Source organism: Syngnathoides biaculeatus, chromosome 15 (assembly GCF_019802595.1).
Source record: "Syngnathoides biaculeatus isolate LvHL_M chromosome 15, ASM1980259v1, whole genome shotgun sequence".
In the NCBI taxonomy this organism is placed as follows: domain Eukaryota; kingdom Metazoa; phylum Chordata; class Actinopteri; order Syngnathiformes; family Syngnathidae; genus Syngnathoides; species Syngnathoides biaculeatus.
Genome location: NC_084654.1, coordinates 4218558 through 4246489, shown reverse-complemented (window position 1 = coordinate 4246489; position 27932 = coordinate 4218558). Strand labels below are relative to the sequence as shown.

At 44.6% G+C, this 27932-nt stretch overlaps 1 protein-coding gene across 2 annotated transcripts in view; it reads right to left on the bottom strand.

The window, feature by feature from the left end:
* The window catches only part of LOC133513047 (synaptotagmin-14-like), a 110580-nt gene extending 86411 nt beyond the window's left edge, over window positions 1-24169 (bottom strand). The window contains exons 1-9 of one of the 2 annotated variants that reach the window (XM_061843316.1): window positions 24031-24169; window positions 23159-23320; window positions 17245-17287; window positions 17030-17169; window positions 16816-16904; window positions 16495-16728; window positions 16254-16384; window positions 16083-16169; window positions 10120-14366 (exon numbers count right to left, since the gene is read on the bottom strand). In XM_061843316.1, coding sequence (XP_061699300.1) covers window positions 14260-14366; window positions 16083-16169; window positions 16254-16384; window positions 16495-16728; window positions 16816-16904; window positions 17030-17169; window positions 17245-17287; window positions 23159-23320; window positions 24031-24033 — 996 coding nt within the window. In that variant the 5' untranslated portion in view covers window positions 24034-24169 and the 3' untranslated portion in view covers window positions 10120-14259. Of the gene's footprint in view, window positions 1-10119; window positions 14367-16082; window positions 16170-16253; window positions 16385-16494; window positions 16729-16815; window positions 16905-17029; window positions 17170-17244; window positions 17288-23158; window positions 23321-24030 lie in introns of those variants that run through there. The other variant, XM_061843310.1, reaches the window with a different exon arrangement.
* Between the last annotated feature and the right edge of the window lie 3763 nt (window positions 24170-27932).

The window sequence follows — 27932 nt, the reverse complement described above, 5'->3', positions numbered from 1 at the left end:
GAAGCACAAAAACGCTAGACTATAGGCAAGATCCAAAAACATAAAGCAAGGTCCGATGACTTTGAGGCAACACTTGACACGTGAACAAAAACGTAACAAGACTAAGGAGGCACAGACACGCTGTGACAAGTGGATGCTCTACACAACAGTTGCGAACTTACGCACAGTAGTGGAGTATCCCAAAATGCAGTCATGCAAATGCAGTGAACTGGTAAATGCCAATGATACATTCACAACTTAAATGCCTGGTCTAATTAGTGTCCAATGTACAACAGCTGCGTGACAGCTGTCAGAGGTGGTACCGCCCAGGGCAGTGGTAAGGCCATGCCCCTCACAGGAAGCACCGCCGAAGGCAGTGGCTTGGCCATGCCCCTGGCAGAGCCTCCCCCCCCCCCCCCCCCAAGGTGTGGATTCCAGACGCAACAGGAGGAAAAAAATGACCAGGGGAAGACAGAGAGAACCCCAGGGGAGGGGACAAACCCCCCACCCCAGTCAGTCCTTCCACCCAATGCAAGGAGTCTGGCCGAGTAGGTAAGGAGGTTAGCCAGGACACAAACACAAGGGTCCCCACAGGGCGACTCGGGTGGGCATCCTCGAGGAGGAACCCAAAGACACAGCAGGAACCAGACGGGAGCAGGTGACGGCTTTGGACAAAGACCTCCCAAGACATGGTCGCGAGCCGGCGGCTGCCGACGCTGGTAGAGAACCACCAAGGCTTGGGCGAAAGATTGCCGTGGGTCGGTAGCCGACGAGACACGGACATTAGGCAGCCGTGGATAGGTCGCCGCAAAGGTGTGGTCGTCAGGCGGCCGAAGATCATTCGCCACCAAAACAGGACCAGGAGGCGGTTGAGGATCCGTTGCCGTCGAGTCGTGGTCATTATGCAGCCATGGATCAGTCACCGGCAATGCGCGGTCGTCAGGGGGCCATGGATCGGTCGCCGTGAGGCATGGTCATCAGATGGCTGTGGATCGGTCGCCGCCAAGGCATGGTCGTAAGAAGGCCTTGGATCGGTCGCCACAGAAACAGGAGCGGGAGGCGCCCGAGGATCGGTGGCCATCAAAACATGGTCATCTGGTGGCCGAGGATCGGTCGCCATCGAGGCGAGGTCATGAAGCAGCAGGGGATCAGTCACCACCGAGGCGTGGTCGTGAGAATGCCTTTGATCAGTCACTGTAGAAACAGGAGGGGGAGGCGGCCAAAGATCAGTCCCGATCAAGGCATGGTTATCAGGTGGCCAAGGATCGGTCCCTTTCGAGGCGTGGTTGTCAGGCAGCCGAGGGTTGGTGACTGCCAAGACAGGCAGGCGTGGAGGTGTCAGCACTAAGACAGGCGCCTGTGGAGGGGTCGTCGCTGAGTCGAGGTCATCAGGCTGCTGTGGATCGGTCTCCTCCGAGGCGTGGTCATTAGACGGCTGTGGATCTGACGCCGTCAAGGTGTGGTCATCCGGCAGCCGTGGATTGCTCGGCATCGCGGCATGGTCGTCAGGCATCCGTGAATCAGTCGCCATCGAGGTGTGGTCGTCAGGCGGCCGTGGATCGGTCGCCGTCACGGCGTGGTCATCAGGTGACCATGGATCGGTCAACGTCGAGGCGTGGTTGTCAGGCGGACTTGGGCATATGGGACTTAGGCCCTCGGGTGCTGGAAACGAGGGGAGCCCAAACAAATTGATTGGGACTGAACACCGGGAGGGAAAAAAACAAAAAGAGAATCTGGACATATAAGTCCAGGTCTTCCTCGAAATCCAAAAAATCTGAGACCAGCCAAACATGTGGTGGTAAAGATGGCAAGATTGGAGGGGACCCAAAAAAGTAGCCCACTCGTATAGGAGATGCTTGGTCAACCAACTGAGTACGCTGCGAGGCAGCCCAGTGACGAAACTGGCGATGCTGCGTTTTACCTGCTGGGTCCTTTTCTGTCATAGGCACGAAGCACAGGACTGGACCCAACTACAGGACTCCGATGGAAGGTCATGATGTTGAGAGTGGTTTTATTCAAAACTGAAGTCATACATGGGTAAGCAGTCCAAGAAGGCAGAGGCACACAAAACGCAAGGCAAAAGGCAAGGTCTTGAAACAATGTATGATGACTATGAGGCAAAAGTTGGAAACGTGAACAAGACGTAACAAGACTATAGTGGCACAGGAACCCTGTGGCAAAGAGAAGCACGACACAACGCTTGCGTACTCACGCATGATAGTGGAGTATCCAATAAACAGTAGCACAACAAACTGGCAAATGTATAAGACACACTCAAAGCTTGTATGCCTGGTCAAATTAGTCTCCATGCGGCACAGGTGTGGGACTGCTGCCAGAGGCAGCTCCACCCAGGGGATTGGCTGGGCTATGCCCCTGAGATTTTGCTTGTCCCGCACGCTTCTCTACGTATAGTCGCCCAATGCCAAAAGTAAATGAACATAATTTTATTATTCTTTATATTCTGTACTTTGAATGCTTATTATTAGGCTGGGGGAATTGTTGGTCTTGGAACGGATTTGGCTATTTAGATGTAAAATTCGCTTCAACGTTTGAAAAATTCAAGTTACGAAACGACTTATGGAATGAATTAATTTTGTAAATAGAAGTGCCACTGTAATTTCTCTTTTATAAAAATGCTGCACTGAAAGGAGGTGCTGGAATCTCATTATACATGTCTATGATGACATTATCTATCCATCTATCAACCATCTTTCTTGTGTATAATCTGCAAAAAAATTCCAAAAATATTTTCAAAAAGTCAATACAGCACATTAAAATATAAATATATAAATATAGATTAATATCGCCCTGTGAGAGCACAACCCAGTGCAATCTGTAGGATGGTCCCAATCAAGTAGGGCTAGAGGTTTAGGTGCAGTGTTGAAATTATTTTACCATGGAGTAGATGGGAAGAGAAATAGAGTAGCGGATATTTTAAAAGAACTGGCTAAGAACGTCTTGGAGGTGAATAAAGCATCAGATCGAGTGATAGTTTCAGACTTTTCAAAAAGAATGGAAATGGCAGTTGTGAACACGTATTTCCAGAAGAGTCAGGAAGATAGAGTGACCTACAATAGCAGATGTAGAAGCACGCAGGTTGATTATATTTTGTACAGATGGTGTAATCTGAAGGAGGTTACTGATTTAGGGGAGAGTGTAGCTTGACAGCATAGGATGGTGGTGTGCAGGATGACTCTGGTGCTGATTAAGATTAAGAAGACAAAGAGAGAGCAGAGAACCATGTGGTGGAAGCTGAGAAAGGAAGAATGTTGTGTGGCCTTTTGGAAAGAGGTGAGACAGGCTCTCGATAGACAGGAGGCGCTCCTGGAAGACTGGACTACTACAGCCAAGGTGAACAGAGAGACAGGCAGGAGCGTACTTGGTGTGTCTTCTGGTAGGAAAAGGGAGAAGGAGACTTGGTGGTGGAGCCCCAAAATACAAGAAGTCATCCAAGGTAAGAGATTAGCGAAGAAGAAGTGTGACACGGAGAGGACTGAGGAGAGGCGAAAGGAATACATTGAGTCACAATGTAGGGCAGGGTAGAGGTGACGAAGGCAAAACAAGAGGCACGTGACAACCTGTACACCAGGTTGGACACGAACAGGAAAGGAAAGGCAGTTGGTCTTGATGACATACCTGTGGAGGTATGGAAGCAATTTGGAGAGGTGGCTGTGGAGTTTTTGACCAACTTATTCAACAGAATACTAGCGGGTGAGAAGATGCCTGAGGAATGGAAGAAAAGTGTGCTGGTTCCCATTTTTAAGAACAAAGGCGATGTTCAGAGCTGTGGAAACTATAGAGGAATAAAGTTTATGAGCCACACAATAAAGTTATGGGTAAGAGGAGTGGAGGCTAGACTCAAGACAGAAGAAAGTATCTGCGAGCAACAGAATGGTTTCATGCCTAGAAAGAGTACCACTGATGCATTATCTGCCTTGAGGATGCTCGTGGAAAAGTACAGAAGAAGAAGGTCAGAAGGAGCTAAATTGTGTCTTTGTAAACCTAGAGAAAGCCTATGACAGAGTACCGAGCGAGGAACTGTGGTACTGCATAAACAGGTCTGGTGTGACGGATAAATATGTTAGAATAGTACAGGACATGTATGAGGGCAGCAGAACAGCGGTGAGATGTGCCGTAGGTGTGTCAGAAGAATTTAAGGTGGAGGTGGGACTGCATCAGGGATCCATGCTGAGGCCCTTCTTGTTTGCGGTAGTCATGGATAGGCTGACAGATGTGGTTAGACTGGAATCCCCTTGGACTATGATGTTTGCGGATGATATTGTGATCTGCAGTGAAAGCAGGGAGCAGGCAGAGGAACAATTAGAAAGATGGAGGTTCGTACTGGAAAGGAGAGGAATGAAGATTAACCGAAGTAAAACAGAAAATATGTGGATGAATGAGAGGGGCGGACAAGGAAGAGTGAAGCTCCAGAGAGAAGAGATAGTGAGGGTAGCCGACTTCAAATACTTTGGGTCAACAATACTGAGCAATGGAGAGTGTGGTAAGGAAGTGAAAAAACGGGTCCAAGTGGGATGGAAAAGTTGGCGGAAGGTGTCTGGTGTTCTGTGTGACAGATGAGTCTCCAGTCGGATGAAGGGCAAAGTTTGTAAAACAATGGTGAGGCCGACCATGATGTAGCGATTAGAGACGGTGGCACTGAAGAAACAACAGGAACCAGAACTGGAGGTAGCAGAAATGGAGATGCTGAGGTTCTCGCTTGGAGTGCCCAGGTTGGATAGGATTAGAAATGATCTCATTAGAGGGACAGCAAAGTTTGATCTTTTGTAGACAAGGGTAGAGAGAGCAGACTTAGATGGTTTGGACATGTTCAGAGGCGAGCGAGAGAGCGAGTATATTAGTAGAAGGGTGCTGAGGATGGTGCTGACATGTAAAAGAGCGAGAGGAAGACCAAATAAAAGGTTGATGGGTGATGTGAGAGAAGACATGAGGCCAGTGGGGGCTGGAGAGGAGAATGTATGAAATGGGCTTCGATGGAAAAGAATGACATGCTGTGGAGACAACGGACAAGCCAAAAGGAAAAGAAGAAGAAGATTCGATGTCTTATGTTGCACATGTATATGTATTACGGACATGTGTGACACTAACCTGAGATTCTGGACCTGCTCGCGGGAGTTTCCCATTTTACAATCATTAACGTACCTTATTTGTTGCTCCTGCACCAAACATCAGAAATGGCTGCCTGTGAGTTTGTTTGAATTGAAACTAAGACAATAAATGTCGACTACAAGGGCTAGTTCTTGTCATGATCCTGCCGCTTCAGCACGAGCTGTGCGGGTGTCAGCGCAGGTGCGCTGATTGGAAGGTGCACACCTGCGCCTCATGCAGCCTGATCATGCTATGGATTTATATGACCGCGATGACAACTGGCCGGTGCCAGTTCGTATGATCTTCATGTCCCATTCGTGTGCTCCGGTATCCCTGATTGAACCTGTGTGTACCGACCTTCGTCCGTTCTCCGACCAACCCCGTAAGCCTGACTCCTTCGATACTTCTGCCTGCGTTGATTGTTCCCCCGTGTACCGACTCTTGCCTGTCCGCTCATCTGCTCTCTTCGCCCGACGTCCGAACTACCGCTGCTGCACCGGATTGCCTGCTCGATCCCCTACCTCTGCATATAATAAACGTGTCTCTTCTTGAACTACCTTGCGTCTTCCGAGTTCCTGCATTTGGGTCCTACTCTCGTTTCCAATGAGACGTGACAGTTCTTCAGCCGCTTTTAAAATAAAAGTGTCACTGCTGCCGAAGAACTGGGCAATGCTGAAGCAGCGGGGCAGTTCAAAACAACGAGAGCTCAAACTACGTAGAAACGAGGATAACGGGCCCATTAAAAAAAAAACAAAAACGGGAGGGCTCACAGAATTGAAATGTTAAAAAATGTTTAAATGTGCCCATTACGCTCGTTTCTATGTAGTTTGAGCTCTCGTTGTTTTGATCGCGACGTGCCGCCATAGAATAGCTCCTCCAGATTGTTTCGAATGTGCTTTGCCTTGTTTCTCTCACCTCTCTAGAGACTTTGTTTTGTTCAACAGATCGATTCTGATTCTCATCCATCCATCCATTTTCTGAGCCGCATATCCTCACAACTGTCAGGGGAGTGCTGAAGCCTATTCCAGCTATCTTCGAACAGGAGGTGGTGTACACCCTGAATTAGTTGCCAGCCAATCTCAGGGCACATAGAAACAAATAACCATTTGTACTCACAATCACACTGAAGGGCAATTTAGACCCTCCAATTGTAGGAATTATTGTGAATATAATTGTCATACATCTGCTTCCAGTAAAGAAATCCTTTGCTCTCCTCTAGATAACATGGCAGCCGCCTAGCAGGTGATAGCAAGAACAAAAACATCTAATCATCAGAACTGTTAGAAACAGGAGCACCTGCTGCCTGTTAAAGAAATGATGACCACACATGTACTCAGCAATCTTCCACACACATGCACACACACACATGAACAAACAAGTACACTTTGTTTCCAACTACGTTTTGCTTGCCGTCTCCTTTTTGTAACATCCATGTAAATAAGGGGCGTCTTGAAACTAAATAAAGAGAGGTGCTGAGGAGAGGATAATCAGAGAGCGCAGTGGTGAATTGTCCGAGACAGTTCCTCTCCTCTCTCCTCACGGGACTTTAACTGATGTCTTTGCTTCCCTTTTGTCCAGATTAATGAATGTCTAATTGGTAAACCTGACATGTACTTGGTCCTTCAAGCCAGATCTCAAGATACCTGAGGTTTCCAGGGGCTGAGTCGACGTCCAGGCAAAGATCATGGCCACGGCACTTGAGACCCTTTCCGGGACTGGGCGTCGACTTTGTGTCTGGAGGCTGAGGATTGACGAGAAGCCAAAGGAAGTAAAGACATCTATGGTGAGGAGGAAATTCACAAACTCATGAGGAATGAGTGAATGCGCGTCTGGGTGACTGCAGCAGAACCAGACCTCGAGAATACTCGTCCCCATCGAGTAGACTAATTAGTCTATAAAACTGAGAAAAGGGCAACGTGTGTCCTGTACGTGAGCTCCGTGAAACGTGTGCATGTGTAGAAGTGTGAGTGGACGTTCGCTACCTCAATTGAACAGGAAATTGAGTGACAACTGTTTGAGGATGCAGAGGTAAGGATTTTCCGCCACTTGTGGTAGAAGCTTGAGAATTTCCTCTAACAGAATGTAATTGTCACCCTGTTCAGGGGGAAGTCAGTATAGTCTCCCTAGGTGAACCACAGACTCCAACAGGGGGAGAACAATGAGCAAAATAGTTGAAACAGAACATCTGGGGAAAAAAATAATGTGTAAGGACTAGACGTTTGTAGAAAGCCAATCTCCTGCTAAAATAAAACATCTAAATTTGTGGATAACACAATATGGCTTTGCTGGCCAGCTCAACACACAAACAAAAATTACATATAGTTAACCTGCATGATAAAATAAGAGAGAAAAAAAACCCCACACACACACACAAAATGGACTCAAGATGATGTGAAAACGGCCGTAAAAGGTATCACATTTCATGAAGTTGATGTGACATAATTTGTCCAGGGAACGGAAGACTTGAGAAAATCTTACCACTTAAATGGTGTGGAAGTACAACAAATTTGAATGACAGAAAATTACTTTTTCACAGCAGCAGGGAGTTCAACGGTTAATATAGCGCACTTCTGCTAGATTTAGACAAAAAGCACATTTTTCTGCCATTGGAAGAGCAAAGTAAAACAACAATGAACCACTTGAAGAATATAGAATTGGAATGACTTGTTTTAAAGCAAACAGTGGCATTCATGAAGATCACACTCCAGGGAGTGTGTATCAAGAGCAATTAAAAAATGCTCTTCATGCGAATTTAAATAATCCTACAAAACAATGGATTGAAAAACATTGGGTTGACAAACCGACTGGCAGCCTGTAACAACACGTTAACCAAGTACTACATGCAGAAAGAGTGCTACAAAATTAAAAAAAGAAAGATGACACCTTTCTGACAGAGGAAGGAGAAACCTATGGAGATTTATACGAAACATTTAATAGTTGTGGCCACAGATAAGGAAGAGGCAGGGGAAGAGTAATGGGGAGCGGATGAAAATTTGATCAAAAAGAAATTATTTGCTGGTGTTGTGGAGAAAAAGGTCACATTTCACGTGACTGCCCTAAAAACAAAACACCCACCAACGCATAACTAGAGCAGCCATCTCCTCATCAAAAATGTCACCACTAACGCTCCCAAAATGCAACTTTTTAAGTTGCCCCATACGGTTGTTGGGAAGAAATGGCTTGCTGAAACTACGACTGGGCTTAATTCCCTCTGGGACAGGAACAGGAAATGTAGAAGTAAAAAGGGAAAAAAGGATTTACTGGGAGGACAGTTAAATATTTTACAAAATAGGAACCCAGCACTCAGTTATCACACCTTAGATATTCCAAACAAACCTCCCACAAGAACAGGAGATCTCTAGCTGCAAACAGCTTGAGACATGATTAAACAACCACAAATTGACGTAGGAAGTGACTCATTGCATGTGACTATGTAATATAAGATACTGTAAACCTATAACAGCCCACACCAGACAAAATCATGATTGATTATCTGTACTCAGATGGTATATTAGTCATAGTGGCAGGAACAGGACGGACTGACAAACTAAATGCATTACTCAAGGAATGGACACCACTACACACGTCTTTGCACAAACAAACTTAACAGGAGTGGAAGAGTTTAGGACAGTTTGTATTGGGAGCAAGAAATGTTCCTGATTGGATAGAAAAAGAACCAGATTTGGATAGCGAGGACTGAACTGTACAGACAATACCTTATTGGACAATGGCACATGCAGTGCAAATACAAAACTTGCTCATAGCAGTTCAATTAACAAAAGAAATAGCCGCGTAAATGTGCAGTACACACAATAAATACAGACAAAGTATCATTAGGAAATGGATTTATAGATAAAACAGCAAAAGAAGTAGCAGCCAAAACCTTTATGGGTTTAGCTGACTATGCAACAAATGAAGACATACTTTCAGATGATGTGTTAAACAAAATGCAACAAAAAAGCTTACCAGCAGAACTAAAAAAGTGGAAAAATAAAGGTGCTACATTATAAAATGGGATTTATGTCAGACCAGATACAAAACACATTCTACCAAAAAATCTTTTTAAGTGGGCGGCAATACTGAGCATTGAGAAGTCTCAGGTTTCAACAGGGTGAATGGTAGCCCTGGCACAAAGGCATTACATGACCCAAATAACTTGTATGCAAAAAAAAAGGGCTGTTGTAGGGCTTGTTTGACCTGTGCTCGACGTATTCCACAAGGGAATGTGCATCCAAAACGTGGTCAGTTTCCTCAGGCGAGACATCCATCCATCCCTCCAGACATTTTCATAGCCGCTTATCCTCACAAGGGTCGTGGGGAGTGCTGGAGCCTATCCCAGCTGTCAATGGGCAGGAGGCAGGGTACACCCGGAACTGGTTGCCAGCCAATCGCAGGGCACATGGAGACAAACAGCCGCACTCACAATCACACCGAGGGGCAATTTAGAGAGTCCAATTAATGTTGTATGTTTTGGGGATGTTGGAGGAGACCGGAGTGCTCACAGGGGGCCCATGCAGGTACGGGGAGAACATGCAGGGTCCACAAGGGTGGGGCCGGGATTGAACCCAGGTCCTCAGAACTGTGAGGCTAACACTTTACCACCTGATCCACCGTGTCACCAAGGCAAAATTTTTCTGTTCAAGTAGTATTTGTGGAAACCACCCAAGGTCCCAGAAAAATAAATTGGATAACTACATGCAAAAAAACCTGAATTCGAGTTCATTAAAATTACACAATAGATCCGTCAATGTAAAACCACATTTGTGTGACAATAATCAGGCCATGAGAGTTTCAAATGTTACAATATGTGTACCTGCGAATGGAACTAGGGCTTATGTGTTTTCCAAAAATCCAAAATTCCCTGTGAAGATGTGCCCAGGTCACAAACTACAATAACTTGCCTTTCAAACAGTTTTGATCCCACGCTGCCTGCACTCAAAACGGCCCTCGGAGGGGAACCCGAACTACAACGTGGCCCGCAAGAGAAATGAGTTTGACATCCCTGCACTACACCATCAGATGGAAAAAAAAGTAACAAGTTACTGTGCTTTAATAACTTTATTACTGCCATTTGTCTCTTCATCCCAAGTCTTTTTATGAATTAACATCTACTGTACATGCAGTTTTATCCGAACACTGGCATAGACTGAGCAAGAGCTGAATAACATGGACAAAATAGCAGAAACAAACACGTGGATACACTTTACACACTGTATAAGGTCATCTCAACTGAGTCACCCAAAAGGAAAGGAGAGCAAAGTCCAGAATAAGGTGGGTGCAGATTTATAGTATCTGAAAATACCTGAAGGCTGGTGAAGATTTAAAAGACACCTGACTCATTTAGGGGTGACTTGGTTGACATGACTAAAAAATAGCTAAATAATATGATAGCATGTTGGGTTGCAACATTGACAGCCGTAATGATATTTTTGTTCACATGGTACTTTTGAGCACCTGTAAAGCTGACAAAAACACATTACAACAGGACCAATAATTATACTCAGTCTACTATGCCTCCCACACATAGGATAAAGAGGTGCAACCTCATTTCAAATAACATTCATAAACAACTATGAGGCAGTTACTGTCATGGTCCTGCCGGTCGCAGCGGTGCAGGTCCCCTGCACACTTGCGCCTCATCAGGGATAATAAACCCCAGTATATTTACGACCCAGCGGATGGTCTGGCTTTGCCAGATCGTTGCCATTCATGCTTCATTCCCGCACTTCCTTGTTCCTGTTCCTGAACCCCTGTGTACCGACCTCCGCCTGTCCTCCGACCAACCCCGTAAGCTTGACGCTCTTGATACTGCTGCTCACTCTGACTGACTCTCCAGTTTACGACCTTGGAACGGATAAAGATCTTCCTTTAACTGCCTCCCTGTCTACCGAGTCGTGTATTTGCGTCCACCCTAGCGTTCTGGTCATGACAGTCACTGAGGAATGAGAGGAGGACAGTTAAGCCCTATTTTAATTCCTTGGCCGAGTCTAATTGTTGGGGATTCCATCTGTGGGCTTATGCTAAAGGCAAACCCCATTTTCTTCTGACTATTTGCCAATTTAATGCTACCTTAAACCCGAATGCCATACAAAAGAGTACGTATACTATGTAGGGAGTTGAAGTATTTTAACCGAAAAACCGTGAGGAACATTTTTTTTAATTTTTTTTTACAAATAGGAAACAACTGGTTGTTATTGATGGAGAAAAAAAAGCTAGCAGGGTAAATTATAGTTGCATCACGTCCATTGGCCCTAGGCCACTAATACGTGTCATTCCAGCAAGCATGGTAATGAAATCCCAACACAGTGTACCCTGAAGGTAATGACTAAAACAACTCCAAACACCACTTGTCAGAAATGGAATAGTGTTTATCCAACGACTAAGGCAGTAAATGATAAACTGATGTTTTCTACTAATGTTGCATTGGCTAACTTAGCTTTACAGGGTCAGGTGTTAAGGTGGAAAGTCTCAACAAAACATGGTGTCATGATATCCATCGGCAAACTGCCCCACTGCTCCCACACAGCGATGTGTGGTGGTGGTCTTTTGGTCAAAAGTTGTATGACACACTGATAAATGCACCAGAAACGTATGCACTGGTATCATTACTCTTATCTGTGACTGTGTTTCCATCCAAAGCAGAGGATATACAATTGGCCACATCCATCTTTGGACCTCCCCTTGGTTTTTCCCGAAGGCGAAGGTCCTCTTGGAAAGATGGAGATCCGAGATACATTGATGCAATTGGCATCCCACGAGGTGTACCAGATGAGTATAAGTTGGGTAACCAGATTGCTGCAGGATGGGAATCTATCTTGTTATGGATAACCTTGGATAAAAACGTTGACAGAATCAACTACATACATTACAATGTATAGAAAACAGGTAATTATACGGAAGCAGGCTTTATTGCCATCAGGGGATTATTGCCATCAGGGAAAAACCAGCTGTAACCTCACTCATGATGTTCCAGAACCGCGTAGCGGTCGACATGCTCCTGGCCGAGAAGGGTGGCTAATGACTGCTCAATATTCGGTGACCAGTGTTGTTTATTCCATATATCACACCACCTGATGAGTCACTCACAAGGGCCATTCAAGGCCTCCGCACCCTGAACCACAAGATGAAGGAGCACTCTGGTATAAACACATCAGCCTGGTCTGAATGGTAGGGAAAAAAAGGTTTGGCAAATCTAAAAATTTGGTGTTCTCTGTCTTAGTTTCTATAGCTGTTTGCATATTTTTGGGATGTGGGAGGAAACCGGAGTGCCTGGGAAAAAGCCCGCGCATGTCCAGGGAGAACATGCAAACTCCACAAAGGCGGGGCCAGGATTTGAATCGTGGACCCCAGAACTGTGAGGCAAACGCTCTAACCAGTTGACCACTGTTCTACCGTATACAGTAATGTTTTGTTGTGACTACACACAAGTGCAATGAGATTGAGATTTAGATGTTCGATATCAATGTCCATTGTTATAGCAATACTATAGCACCGATAATGCAATGATTTTTTTTTCTCAAACTTAAATAATACACAGGTTCAAAAATTGTTTTTTTGTCAAGCAGTATAACAACAGGTGTTTATTTATGGTGATGTTTATTTGAAGGCATTTGAATTAGTGACTGGTAAAGACCCTTTGTGCTAATCGGGCAAGCCGGCAGACGTGCATCGTGAATATGCGCTTGCACATTTCCTTGCCGAGTGGTGTAGGGTCGAAAGATGTTTTCATGTTAGGTCCAATTGTAGATAATCTAATTTATTGTCCAGTGAGCTAAAGTTGTAAAAGAAAATGTATATAAACAGCATTTGCATGGGTTAACTGTTGTTGCTTTGGCTGCTAGAACATTGCAAAAACACTGCTTCCTCTTTTGTCTTGAGCTGCTGCTTCGTAGGCCACTGGGTCTTGCCCCAAGCATAACAGTCATGAACTCAAAGTCACTGGATAGTTGTAATTTTAGGAAGTGCTGGTGACCATCAGGTGATTTACTATGTATTCTGATTATGTGTGTTTTTGACATCATAATCAAAGTATTTTAGTCATAAAATCCATGACTGTAACGTGATAATACAAAAGACTGGCGAGTAGCGACCAGTGTGCAGTTGGTCAATATTGGAATGATAGGGCTTGTTATCCATCCATCCATTTTCTGAGCTACTTATCCTCACAAGGGCGGTGGGAGCGCTGGAGCTCAAGCAATTGCCAACCAGGCATAATCTGAATTGACTGCACATTTGGAAAATGAAACCAATGCATCTGATGTCACATGCAAAACAGATATCATTTAGCTGTGGAATGTAGTCTATTTATTTTTTATTAAAATACAAAGAACAAAAAGAAAGACAATTTGCTCAAATCAACAAGAAAACATACTAAGGAGTGGCAACGTTTTTTTGTTTTTTAATGTCTGCTAAAAAGCAAAATGATATGATTGGGAGAGAATAATAAAAAAATAGTACTACTATGACTCCACCAAGTGGGCAAGCATGGTAATGAAACATTTATTGGAAAACAAAAAATACATCCAAAATAAACACAATACTTTTCAATGTTATCATGTTTCTGTCACGACCCATCGGAACGGAGGGTGGACCCAAATGCAGGACTTGGGAGACGCAGGGGTAATTCTGGAAAAACGTTTATTAATCCAAGGTCAGGAATTGGGCAGGCAGTCAGGTATACCAGCGGTAATCAGGACGTTGGGCATGGAGAGGAGGTCAGCAGGCAGGCAGGAGTTGGTACACGTGAGATCGATCAAAGAAGGCAGAAGTGTCAAAGGAGTCAGGCTTACGGGGTCGGTCGGAGAACAAGCGGAGGTCGGTACACACAGGAATACGATCAGCGATACGGGGTTGCTGGAGCGGGGCATGAACCTCAACGATCTGGCGCCGGACCAGTCATCCCCCTAGACCTACATACACCGGGGCCAATCAGCCCACATGAGGCGCAAGTGTGTGCCTCCCAATTAGCGCGACCACGTGGGCACCCGCACAGCCCGGGCTGGAGCGTCAGGATCATGACAGTTTCATTCAGATTTTATTAGTCAACTTTTCAAAACCACTTTATAAACATATTTTTCTTACATCCATTTATCAAATGACAGCTATGTTAACCTCTCTCTTACAACCTATTCTCTGTTGTGTTAACTAATTACATTTCCTACACTCCCAAAACATTTAATTTTTATGCAGCTTCTGTTTCAGAACGGATAGTTGCGCTGCATCGATGTTGCTGCCTCCACACACTATTACCAGGAGGGGGCCCAAGATAAGCGGAAGAAGACCTAAAGAGAGTGACACATTGTTATGGTACCATAGTTAATTCGGGGTTTTACCTGTAGGCCTCCTATTGTACTTATTCATCAACAACAATTTCAGTAATTACATTCGACCAATACCATGAGTATAGTTGTACAGCTCTGGCTCCAGTCTCTTCTTACCTCAGTTGTTCCCAAACATTTTTTTGCAGTGCCCCCTTTTGGAGATGAACTAAGTTGTGTTGTGAAAAAGTATTTGCCCCTTCCTGATTTGATTAGAGTCTTTAGATGTTGTTCAAGGTCCTTTTTTGCCCTCCTTGATGAGTCGTGGTCACACTCAGTTCATCATCCAAACCTGGGAAGGTTTGCCTCAGTGGCTGAAATAAGTATTTACTGTAACTCGTGACCATTTTTCTCACTAAATTTATTTCCAAAGGTGTGACTAAATTCAAATTTTCACCGGATGTTGGGAACAACCCATGTAATCCATACATAAAAACAATTTACAACAAATAACAGAAAAAAAGTTGTGTATTAATATTAAATGACACAGGGAAAAAGTATTAAACAGGAAGAAAGGAAGGTACAAAAGGGCATGGAAAGCCAAGGCAACAACTAAAACCAATCAATAATCAAACACCAATCCAGCACTTTGTCAGTGCAAATGAATTTCAGCAGGTTCAGTCTACAAAAAGGTGTCATTACCAAAATAGATCTCATGATGGGTATGAGCAAAGACCATTGCCAACTAATTGCTGCAAAGCATAATGCTATTGGTTACGGGTGCATATCTAAGTTTCTGAATCTTGCAGTGAGCACAGTTGGGGTCAGAATACGAAAGTGGAAAGCCAATCATTCCACCATAAATATGCCTTTATCGGGTGCTCCATGCAAGATTTCTGACAGAGGAGTGGAAAGAGTAATGGGTAGAGAGCCAAGGAACATCTGTGGAAAACTTCAAAAAGACTTGGATGGACCCTTGCATAACGTCAAACCCATTGACTTTGTGCTGATAAAGAACTTCCAGCGGAAAACATAGAGGCATCCGCGCTGCCTGGGCCCTTTTCAAGTTCTCCTTGTGACCATTTTTAATCGGTAGGATTTACTGGTGTAGTAGTAGATTGAAGTAGTAGTAGTACATTTTACATAGATACCGAAAATTAATTCTATTAGTTCTACCTTCAACTTGAACAGGCTTTATCCTGTTGTGGGTTCTCGTTCTCCCGGTCAGCCTGTTGCTCATGTGATGTTTTTACCGGCTCCATGTGTATACATCTGAACATAGAAACTGTCTTGTTTTTTCTTTCTGTCTCTCTCACTTTTATATAAACAAAGGACTTTTAGTCTTTAGTAAGGGGTGACAACTCACAAGACTTGTACCTTTTCCTCTCTTTGCAAAGACTTTCCTTTCTTGTTGTAATAAAAATCCACAAAGACAAGATTGTCTCCTTGCTTATGGTTTCAGAAAAACATTTTACCAAAACCAGTTGATGATCACAACTGGTAATAGACGGACACATTTGCTCTACTGTATGACCTTTATTTTATTGTTCAAACGTTTGCTGTAAAACTGGGGTTCATAAGTAGTAATCTGAATAAAGTGTGAGCCAATGTAAAATCCTGGCCATTGTGTGGATATGGTTATCTGCATTTTGTCTTTTTCACTAAGAGACTAGAACTCATGGATACAAATTGGATATGTGTTTTCGGACTAAAGAAATTTAAAGCAAAATGATGACTTACCTTTAGCCTGTAATCGGTGCACAACTCCACTGTAGACAGCTGCAAGTGTTGCTCCACATGCCATTTCCACAAGTACATGTTCCTCATCTACAAAAACACGCTCATTTCACCTTCTTTATTTAGTTTAATAAAATGGCTTGAACTTTAATACCCTTTCCAATAGAAACTCACCCAGGAATGTCTCAATGGCATGAAGAGCTTGCTGGTCAGTCACCACTTCAGAAATGATTGTGACCTCATTGCTCTGACTGTATTCAAATGCTTTTGTAGAAACTGTCTTTGCCCCAAGGCTTTTAGCTTCACTGGGGAGTGATAAAGAAAAAGAGGCACATTTTGAAAACAGCAGTCCTATAATGAGTATGAAATGAGACATTATTAGCTATTCAGGCAAGCCCCAAAGAAGTCATTTGACCTGGTGATGTCATCCAAGGTGACTATCCTTCCTGCCTTAACGGAAGCATTCAAACAGTCTGCCCCAACGGTTTCCATAGCAATGATGGGAACATCCATCCAGCCTACGTCCTTGAGGCCCTGGACAACACCACAGAGGAGCCCACCTCCACCCACAGATATCAGCACTGCTCCAGGCCTGACAGTTGGACCCAGAGTGGTTGCAGTCTCTGTGATCAGAGTAGAATTTCCCTTCCTTTGTGTGTGTAAGAGAAAGAACACTGGAAATATTAAGTATGCAGGGAAACTCAAGTGGTGATACTGGAATGTGACTATGATCTACCATATCAGGGGATGATCAAATGGGGAGACATAGACAAGTCCCTCTGCTTCAACTAGTCTGAGAGCCTCGGCGTTAGCATCATCCCAAACCTGTGGAGAGGGTTGTTTATATTTCTAATTCATAAAACCATTTTCTATTCCGATAAGTTTCAAATCCAAAAGAATTCAACCAAAACAGTCAGTTGCAGTCCAAACTCACATGTAAAGAGCTTTACCTTGCCCACTATCTTGACAGAAGCACCTTGATCTTCAAGTCTCTGGACAACAAAATGAGGTGTTGATGAGGGAATTACTATGGTGACTGGCACACCCATTTTTTGGGTTGCATAGGCAGCTGCCATCGCAGCATTACCACCTGAAATATAACATCCTGTCACAACTCAACCATCTACTGTATGGTACAAATATTAGAATCTGTAAGAGATCTCACCTGAGGAGCAGACAAATCCTTTGTCGTTTGACTCTGACATAAGCTGCAGAAATAAAAATCAACAAAAATAGTTTAATTACTTCACTTGATCCTTTTGTATACAGTGTTCCCTTGTTATTTGTGGGGGTTACATTCACATCCACATCCACCCACAAAAATCTCCAAAGAATGGATGCAGTATTAAAATACCTATGTATGATACATACGTACCATATTTTTTGCAAGTATAAAATGCATTTAAGTCTTCTTCAATCTTCTTCTAGACTGCGCACTTTAAGTACAGGAGTTCCAAAATATGTATATGTTGTTGTGTGACTAGTCCAATGAAGTACACTTGAACACATTTGTTACACTGTTATCATGGATGTTAGCAGGGGTTTTAGCATTTATGTAAGCTACCATATGGTGGCAATCATGAGGCAGTGAGAAACAATTGCAATTTTACATTTGAAGGCAGAAGAAACCTACATTTCCCCACGGACAGTGTAGGCAAGTCATTACTCAAGATGTTTACACTCACGGTGTCACATCAAATCTACAATTATCACACCTCAGCAAACAGAATAGCATAACTAGAAAATAATAAAACCAATACAACAATGACTGATGAAATAATTGACACAAAACATGCATAAGCATGCTGGGAAGATGTAAATAGCTTTTAAAGTGACAAAATCTTGAATAATGACTTGACTACACTGTATGTGGGACAATGTAAGCTTTTTCTGCTTTGTTCCTCACTGCCTCTGAGCACCATCAAGTAGTAGCTTATGTAACCCGGTTAAAAGTTGGTACAGGTAAAATTTCTGTATATTAGAGTAACAATTAGGTTATAGGTTTTCGTGGTGGAAAATGTGTTAAACTGTGTGTGCTGACTGTATTTTCTTTTGGATGGATTTGTATTTAAATATGTTTGATTCATTTGTGAAAATGAAATACTTTTGTTTGCCATTTTATTGTTGAAACCATTGTTTAAAAAGGACAGGGCGTGTTGAGGAGACAAGGAAAAAGAGAGAGAAAAAAAGGCTAGAGGAGTCCAAGGTACAAAGTGGTTGTTGGAGGGCAACGCAATTCACAGTGCGAACAGATAAACCTCTTACATATGTGTTATCGACGGCCAAACTCAATGCGGCGGGGCATCGCTGGCTCTCTGTCCTGTCCACATACGAATTTGACATACAGTACAGACCAGGTCGACACAACATCGACGCTGACCTGTTGTCTAGACAATTGACTTGAGGATGAAGGCTGGGTGACCATACCACAGTCTGGGGTCAAGACGACCTGCCAACGCGTCTGCATTCCAAAATCTGCCTGTATCACACCGGTATATGTCACTCAATTTGGTGCTTCCTCACAGTGCATTCCAGACCTGTATGTGCACCCCATGCATGTTGAGTTCAAGTCACTCGAACGGATGTCCAAGCAGAGTATTGCAAGAGCTCAAGTGAATGACGAAGCAATCGGACCAGCTGTCAGGGCCTGAACGCATGGACACTGGCCCGAAGCACCAAATAATTCAGAATTAGCAAAATTAAAAAGAGATGTTGGAAACTTAACCCTGAAAGATGGACTCTTATACCGTGTCAGTAAAAGGCCGTCCGGGGAGAGCATTAGTCAGCTTGTCCTTCCCAAGGAGTTTCGTCAGATGGTCATTCAAGCCATGCATGATGATCTTGACACCTTGGACAGGAAAGAACGGTTGACATGCTCCGGACCAGATTTTTTTGGCCTAAAATGTCATTGGAAGTAGAAGAATACATCAGAAACTGTGGTGTGTGTGTCACTCACAAGACTCCTGCACAGCGGGTTGCTCCATTGCACCAGATTGTGAGCCCTGGGCCCATGGACTGCATGGACTTTCTTTGCATGGAACCAGACTCAAAGGGCATTAGCAATGTCTTAGTGGTCACAGATCATTTTACGAGATAAGCGCAGGTGTTTCCTACCAAAACCCAAAAAGCTTCGGTTGTGGCAAAGATTGTAATGGAAAAATATTTTGTACATTATGGACTTCCTGCAAAAATTCATTCAGACCAAGGAAGAGATTTCGAGAGCTGACTGGCCAAAGAAATGTTGAACTTGATGGGGATACGAAAGTCGCGAACCACCCCGTATCATCCACAAGGAGACTCACAGCCAGAGAGGTTCAACAGAACTCTAATATCCATGCTTGGTACCCTGAGCCAAGAGAAAAAGCGGAGTTGGAGTCAACATGTGCCATATCTAGTTCATGCATACAAAAGGCACCAAGTGTGATTCAACTGGATACTCTCCATAACATCTAATGTTCGGTAGGGAGGCAAGACTTCCTATTGATCTGTGTTTTGGAACATCACCTGATGGGATAGAAGAGGCGTGTCACTCTCGCTATGTGTCCAAGCTTCAAGCTCAAGTGTCGTCAAACGGATGATTTTTGTTATATTATTAATGAAAAACCCACAGCCAATATGGTCCCGTGTGTTTTTTCACCACAAAACATGATTTTGACATATACAGCTTTTTGTAACTCCCGCCATGAAAATCCTCTCAGGAATTTGTTGTCGAGAAGAAGCAGGAAGTTACGTAAAGGACAGTGGCGCCCTCTCTTGGACTCGTTTGTTCCTTGTTCCTTCGTGTTAGCCAAAATACCGGCTCATTGCATTGCTGGACATTGCTTGAGCACTCGGGAGAATGGAATTACCCTTCATAAGTTTGAAAGAGACCCTGTTCGTTGTGAAAAATGGATTGCACGGGTGCAAAGGACGAGAGCTTCGTGGGTTCCAAATACCAGGTAGGTGTGTATACAGCTACTAAAAAAAAATAGTTTGGGGCGGACCACGTAATCGGTCTCTCTCATAACGTAACAAAAGATCCGCGTATGAAATGTGTCGATGTGCACGTCCCCCAGCCAACAATGTCTCACTTAGCCTGCAAATAGCTCGGCTCCACCCCCTCCTTATATAGCACGGCGGGCCGAAACTCAGCCACACCGTCTGAGGCGCCGCGTTCGGCGGTCACATCTTCCGCGAAGGCTGCACGTTGGGCTTTGCGACGGGGATGGCTCTGAAGAACCCAGCTGAGAATGCGTTACTCAGCCGGCTCGACTGTGACTAAGCAGCACCGCTCGGCTCTGTCATAAGCCTGGCCGGCTGCGATGAGCCGCGATGGCTCTTCTCCCCCGCGGGAGTGGATTGGACGAGATGTGGTTTGGCCGTGATCGGATATCATCTGAATATGGCTCGAAACAATAGTGTAATATCACCCCGGTAACTTCACAAGGTTGTGTGGTGCGGTCCTTTTCGAAAAGAGCTTCGGTGTCAGAAGGGGTGTTGGAAAAATCCGAAAATCTCTGTTGTTCGGCTTCCATAGTAGCAGGCACTGCGCGTTTTCAACGGCGGAAGTGACGATGACGTCATGGACAGATGACGCGACTAATATGGCGAACACTTGAATGTTGAGGGACACTCAATTGCGCAACTTTGTGCATGGATGACGCACTCTCCGCTCACTTTTTTTTTCTTCGTATAGACATTGAAGTGAATACTGTTGTATGTATTTTTCATTACAATATCTATTTTAGAATGTTTATAGGGATGTCACCCACACTTTAAAGAAGATTTGAAACAAGCATACAACTTGGCCTCTAATGCTGCTGACAGTACGCACCAGAGAAACAATAAGTTATATGATCAAAGAGTAATTTTTCAGTCCCTAGAGGTGGGGGACAGAGTTCTTCGGAATTTAGGCTTGAGAGAAATGCACAAGTTAGAAAGCAAGTGGGATCCTGAACCCTATGTTGTCGTTGGGGGACTGCCAAACCTGCCTGTGTTTAAACTCAAACGGGAAGATGGTAGACCAGCGACAAAGACAATCCACAGGGATCACCTGTTGCCGATTGGACAGTTTGTCAGAATGCTACCATTTAGGCAAAGCCAAGATCCACCCGTCAAACCTAAGACTAGAGCAGACGTCTGTAAGAAGCAGAAAAAATTAAATTCAGAGACTCCCAAGCTCCAGGATTTCTCTGATTCATCTTCAGATGATGAGTATTTTATCACTCAAAGAGCCACTCTGTCACCGTCTGCTCAAATAGTGTTGAATGCTGCTAGGCCAATGGAAAACATTGGGAATGGCCCTGAATTAGCCAGTGATAAAGCACCTCACCTCGAGAGTGTGCAACTACTTGAGTCAGAGGATGTTAGCAACAATGAAGGAGATACTGATGCTGATCTACAAGAGGATGAACACCCTGTCCTTAGATCAATAGACGAGACTGAAGTGGAATGTGAAGAAGATCCTGAATTTTCCGATGAGATAGAAGAATCTGGTTCTGATGGCTGGAAGACAGTATGAACACCAGAGCTGAGCCTCGATCTAAACGAGCCATTAATCCTGTTGTTAAATTCACTTATGACGAGCCTGGTAGGTCCAGCGACAGGCCTTTCTTTAACTATAGTGCATAGGAGTATCGTCATTGAAATAAGAAAACATTAAAATCCTAGACTCGTGCCTTAGAACCCTTATGTTAGTGTCTGGTGAGGACACAGACCGTTTAAAAGGGGGGGGGGAGTGTGTAACCCGGTTAAAAGTTGGTACAGGTAAAATTTCAGTATAATATAGTCGCAATTAGGTTATAGGTTTTCTTGATGCAATGTGGTGGAATATCTGTTAAACTGTGTGTGCTGACTGTATTTTCTTTTGGAGGGATTTGTATTTAAATGTGTTTGATTCATTTGTGAAAAAGAAATACTTTTGTTTGCCATTTTATTGTTGAAACCATTGTTTAAGAAGGACAGGAAGTGACGTATTGAGGAGACACGGAAAAAGAGAGAGAAAAAAAGGCTAGACGGAGTGCAAGGTACAAAGTGGTTGTTGGAGGGCAACGAAAGGACAAAGAAAGTGAACGGTAGACATTTATCAAAAGTTGATCGGCGTGTTCGACAAGAACTGTTGAAAGTTCAACTGGGATAGTGTGTCGATTGAGTGGACTACTCAAATCACGCCGTAACGTGGTGGAGTTAGCCGCTACCACAGGGGCTAAGTGCATTCATGGGACTTGGCTTGAGCGCTAGCAACCAGCTAACGCTAGCTAGCGAGCCTGTGTTTTGGACCACGAACGAGAGGACAAGGGCGCTAGCGTCGAGCTAACGCGGCTAGTGAGGCTATGTTTGGACTTCAAGGAAGGACAAGGGACAAGGACCGTGAGGACGCCAGACAGAGGAAAAACCACCTTCACCTTTCTTCACTCCTGCCTTGGGAAGCACTGCAGTGACGTTGGGGTTTGAATTTTATTTGCTTGCCGGCTATATTTATATTTGTTTGGGGCCCTGAGCATGTGTGCATTGTGTATCTGTTAAATTGACTTTATTTATTTGACTATATTGTGAATACATGTTGGATTTTTTCATCCTTTATTTTGTTATTAAATGTTCACACTTTTTGTTGGATAACCAGGTTTATTATTTGACTATCTGCAAGACAGTTAAAATAGTGGTGACTTTATTTGGTAGCTTGATAATTTAAATTAGGATAATAGTAAGTAAGTTTCTTTTCAGCTTGTCCCTTTCGGGGTCGCCACACCGTGTCATCTCAGATGAACGCACATATGTTTTGGCACAATTTTTACGCCGGATGCCCTTAACTCATAAGGGGAAATATTATTTCAGAGACTTTTGATAGAGAATTAAATGCACAAGTAAAGAGTAAAATTGTAATAGATATTTACAGTAATTAACATTGAGTTAATTTATTAGTTTCGTACTTTGGAGTAAGAAAAGAACTCAGGTGGCTACCTGGTCGAAGTATTTTATACTAGAGACGCGCTACACTTACATACATGGTACATTGTGAAAAAAAATTAGCAAAACCCATGAATATGCGGGGCTGCGAACAGTGGCAAGGCAAGGGCAAACTGTCAAGAAAACGTGTATACCTGTTGGCACAAATACCCAATACCGCGGATCTTAAAAGAACCAGAGGGCTGGAAATTCTCCATTTTCAGATAGACTGTGGTTCCCACATGTTTTGACATTGCAGCACTCTCCAGTAATGGTGTGTTTATGTGGAAATATTCTGCCATGTTGTCACAGCAGAGCTGAAATGACAAATTATTGAGTTGTTAAATACATTGCTAGTTAACTGATATTGAGATTGAAATAGTCTAAAAAAAAGGTGGCACGGTGAGATGATGACCCTGGGCTACATGGTGGATCAGCTGGAAAGCGTTGGGCTCACAGTTCTGAGGTCCTGGGTTCAATCCTGGACACGCGTGTGTGGAGTTTGCATGTTCTCCCCATGCCTGAGTGGGTTTTCTCCAGGCACTCTGGTTTCCTCCCACATCCCAAAAACATGCAACATTAATTGGACACTCTAAATTGCCCCTTGTTATGATTGTGAGCGCAACTGTTTGTCTCTATGTGCCCTGCAATTGGCTGGCAGTTCAGGGTGTACCCTACCTAATGCCCATTGACAGCTGCGATGGGCTCCAGCACTCCCCGCGACCCTTGTGAGGATAAGGGGTGAAGGAAGGGAGGAAACCGGAGTGCCCGGAGGAAACCCACGCAGGAACGAGGAGAACATGCAAACTCCACACAGGCGGGTCTGGGATTGAACCCGAGACCTCAGAACTGTGAGGCCAACGATTTACCAGCTGATCCACCGTGCCGCAACGAGATATACAGTATACAGTATTAGCAAGGCTTTTTGAAAACGTTTATATAAATATTTGACACCTCGGAAAACTAACCCAACAAATAATCCCGAAAAAGGAGTAATGATAACTCAATCACCAGGATACAATCCTACCATTTGGTCACTTTTGGCAGTGGAGATGAAATTGCATGAAAGAAACGTCTTTCCCCGACTCAGGTTGCCATGTTGTGTTGGTTCAGCTTCGTCTTTGTTATTAAAGGCGGTTTGTAAAATTATAATGCATTGTCGCCACCAGGTGGTCGAGGATAATTACTGTTTTGCATTTTAATTTGCTCCCATTGATAAACGATACATGTATCCATCATTTTCTGAACTGCTTATCCTCACGGGGGTCGCGGGAGCCATTCCCGCCAGTCATTATTATTATTATATATATTTTTTAAGGAACAAAAGATATTCTATTAAACAGCATTATAATTACCTCCTAATTTACACGTCATAATTATCTACCAATCAATTCCACTTCAAGTTACCATTTCTCAATGAAATGTTTTCCCAAAAATTAATTTATTTGAATATTTTAATATCTTGTTTAATTTTTTTGAACACCCAGCCAATCCAGTTACGCTTTCTTAGTATGTGTCGTCACGTGACTAAGAAAGCGTAACTGCAATTGTCTGGGTTTCGATTCTAACCTGAAGTAACCCTGCCTGGTGGAACAGACGGTGAGTTTTAGACAGCGAATTGGAGCCAGTTGAACTGTTAACATTGAAAAGTTACACTGAAATACAACTATTGAAAATGTGATCACTTTATATTTCAAATTGAAATCCTGTTTTCTGTGGCATTTCAAATTCAAATCCCGGTGCCACATATTTACCTCCATAGTCCCACCTTTACCATAAATTCTTCTGTCACACGTACCGCACAGCTCACCTCTGTTCTGCTGCCCTCATACATATCCGGTACTATACTTCTCTGCCACTCCAGACTTCTGCATGCTGTTCCACAGTTCCTCACTTGGTACTCTGTCATAGGCTTCCTTTAGATCAGGGGTCTCAAACTCAATTTACCTTGGGCCCGCTGGAAGCAGTCTAGCTGTAGCGGGACCACAGCCTCGATGCATATCCACACGCGGGCAATTTCAATCAGAATTTCTTTTTGAAAAATCCAGTCCTCTCAAACATTTATTATTTTTTTCAAAAAAACTAAATACATTAAACAAGGACGCTGGTGTCAACAAGTTGTGTGCAAGACAACTAATAGAACTCTACATGGCAATGCTGCTGTAATTGTCACTCATTAAAAAAGGTTTCTTTGCTTTGATCAAGCCCAGCTGATGTCATCTTGTGGGCCACAAATGGCCTTGAGGGTGCCAGTTTGAGATCCCTGCTCTAGTTCCACAAAGAGACAATGTAGCTCCTTCTGACCTTCTCTGTACTTTTCCATGAGAATTCTCAAAGCAAATAATGCATCTGTGGTACTCTTTCTAGGAATGTAGCCCTATGGGGGCACAAAGAAGTGCAATCTGTAGGCCAGACCAACCCCAAATAAATGCAAAGGGTTGCATTAAGAAGGGCATCCGGCGTAAAACTCTGCCAAACAAATATGGGCGTTCATCTAAAGAATACACTACCGGATCGGTTGTGGCCCGGGTGAACAACACCTGCCCACGGCACAATTATCCTGCAGGGGATCGGTGGAAATTCAGGTACTGTGGGTTAAAGACAACGAAGAGGAGGGAAGCGGCTTTGTCGTCAGAAAAAGAAGAGGAATGCACGGAGCCTACAACTGAGTGTAGGGACTTTGAATGTTGGGACTATGACAGGAAAAGCTCAGGAGTTGGTTGACATGATGATTAGGAGAAAGGTTGACATATTGTGCATCCAAGAGAGCAGCTGGAAAGGTAGTAAGGATAGAAGTTTTGGAGAAGGGTTTAAATTATTTTACCATGGAGTAGATGGGAAGAGAAAATGAGTAGGCATTATTTTAAAGGAAGAGCTGGCGAAGAATGTCTTGGAGGTAAAAAGAGTATCAAGAGTGATGAGGCTGAAATTTGAAATTGAGGGTGTGATAAGAAGCTATGCCCCACAGGTAGGATGTGACCGAGAGTTGAAAGAGAAATTCTAGAAGGAACTAGATGAAGTAGTTCTGAGCATTCAAGACAGAGAGACAGTTGTGATTGGTCCAGATTATAATGGACATGTTGGTGAAGGAAACATTGGTGACAAAGAAGTAATGGGTAAGTATGGCATCCAAGAAAGGAACTTTGAGGGACAGATGGTGGTGGACTTTGTAAAAAGGATTGAAATGGCTGGAGTGAACATTTTTTTTTCCCAGAAGAAGCAGGAACATAAAGTGACCTACAAGAGCAGAGGTAGAAGCACGCAGGTGGATTATATTTTGTGCAGACAATTTAATCTGAAGGAGATTACTAACTGTAAAGTAGTGGTAGGGGACAGCATAGGATGGTGGTGTGTAGGATGACTCTGATGGATGGTTGTAAGATTAAGAAGACAAAGGTTGAGCAGAGAAGCATGTGGTGGAAGCTGAGAAAGGAAGAATGTTGTGCTGCTTTTGAGAAAGCGGTGAGATAGGCTTTCGATGGACAGGAGGAGCTCCTGGAAGACTGGAGTACTACAGCCAAGGTGATCAGAGAGACAGGCAGGAGAGTATTTGGTGTGTCTTCTGGAAGGAAAGGGGAGAAGGAGACTTGGTGGTGGAACCCCAAAATACAGGAAGTCATACAAGGAAAGAGGTTAGCAAGGAAGAAGTGGGACACTGAGAGGACTGACAAGAGGCGGAAGGAATACATTGAGATACGATGTAGGGCAAAGATAGAGGTGGCGAAGCCTAAACAAGAGGTATGACGATATATACGCCAAGTTAGACATGAAAGCCCCCCCCCCTGGACCCTAGTCTGGTGAAGCTGGTGAAGAGGATGATGGAGCGCAGGACCAGAGCCATGACCGCCACCATCACAGCCATCCCGAAGTCTCTCCAGCTCCAGGGTGGCTCCACAGAACTCCCCAGCTCCTCCTGGACAGGAACGTGACAAGGCGGCGACGCCATCGCCACCTCCTGGACAGCAACGTGAGAAGGCGGCGACACCATCGCCACCTCCTGGACAGCAACGTGAGAAGGCGGCAACACCATCGCCACCTCCTGGACAGCAACGTGAGAAGGCGGCGACACCATCGCCAACTCCTAGACAGCAACGTGAGGCGGCTGGGGAACTGTCGCCACCTCCTGGACAGGAACGTGAGAAGGCAGAGGCAGCATCACCAACTCCACCTCCTCCTGGGCGGGAACGTGAGGTGGCTGGGGAACTGTCGCCACCTCCTGGACAGGAACGTGAGAAGGCAGCGTCAGTGTCACTGTCGCCAACTCCTGGACGGGAACGTATGGGCGTGCCCGTCGCCGAGAGAGCAGGAACGGGGAGCGACCGCGGGCCGGTCGCCGACAGAGCAGGAGTGTGGAGTGTCCGCGGGGCGGTTGCCACTGGTACTCCAGAGCACGGACGGGAAGCGGCTGAGGAGACGTTGCCACCTCCTGGACAGCAACGTGAGGCGGCATCGGGTCGGTCCCCACTGCCACCTGAGCTTGCGGTGCATTCGTTGAGACAGCAACATGGGCGTGGCGCGGTGGCGAATCCGTGAACGAGAGTCGGCAGAGAGTCAGTTGAAACTGACACGTGGGCGTGTCTCGGGAGCAGGTCTGTTCCAACTGCCGCGTGAACTCTGCTCGGAACAGCCAAAACCTCGACGTGGGAATGGCGAGGAGGAGGGTCAGTTTCCACAGCTACGTGCGCTTGGCGAGGTGGCGAGTCCGTTCCCACTGCGACGTGCACTTGGCAAGGTGGCGAGTCCGTTCCCACTGCAGCGTGCGCTTGGCGAGGGGGCGGGTCGGTTTCCACGGCAACGTGAACGAGAGTAGGCAGAGAGTCAGTCGAAACTGACACGTGGGCGTGTCTTGGGAGCGGGTCAGTTCCAACTGCCACATGAACCTGCATCAGCAGTGAGTCCGTCGCAGTTGTGACGTCAGCGTAGCTCGGC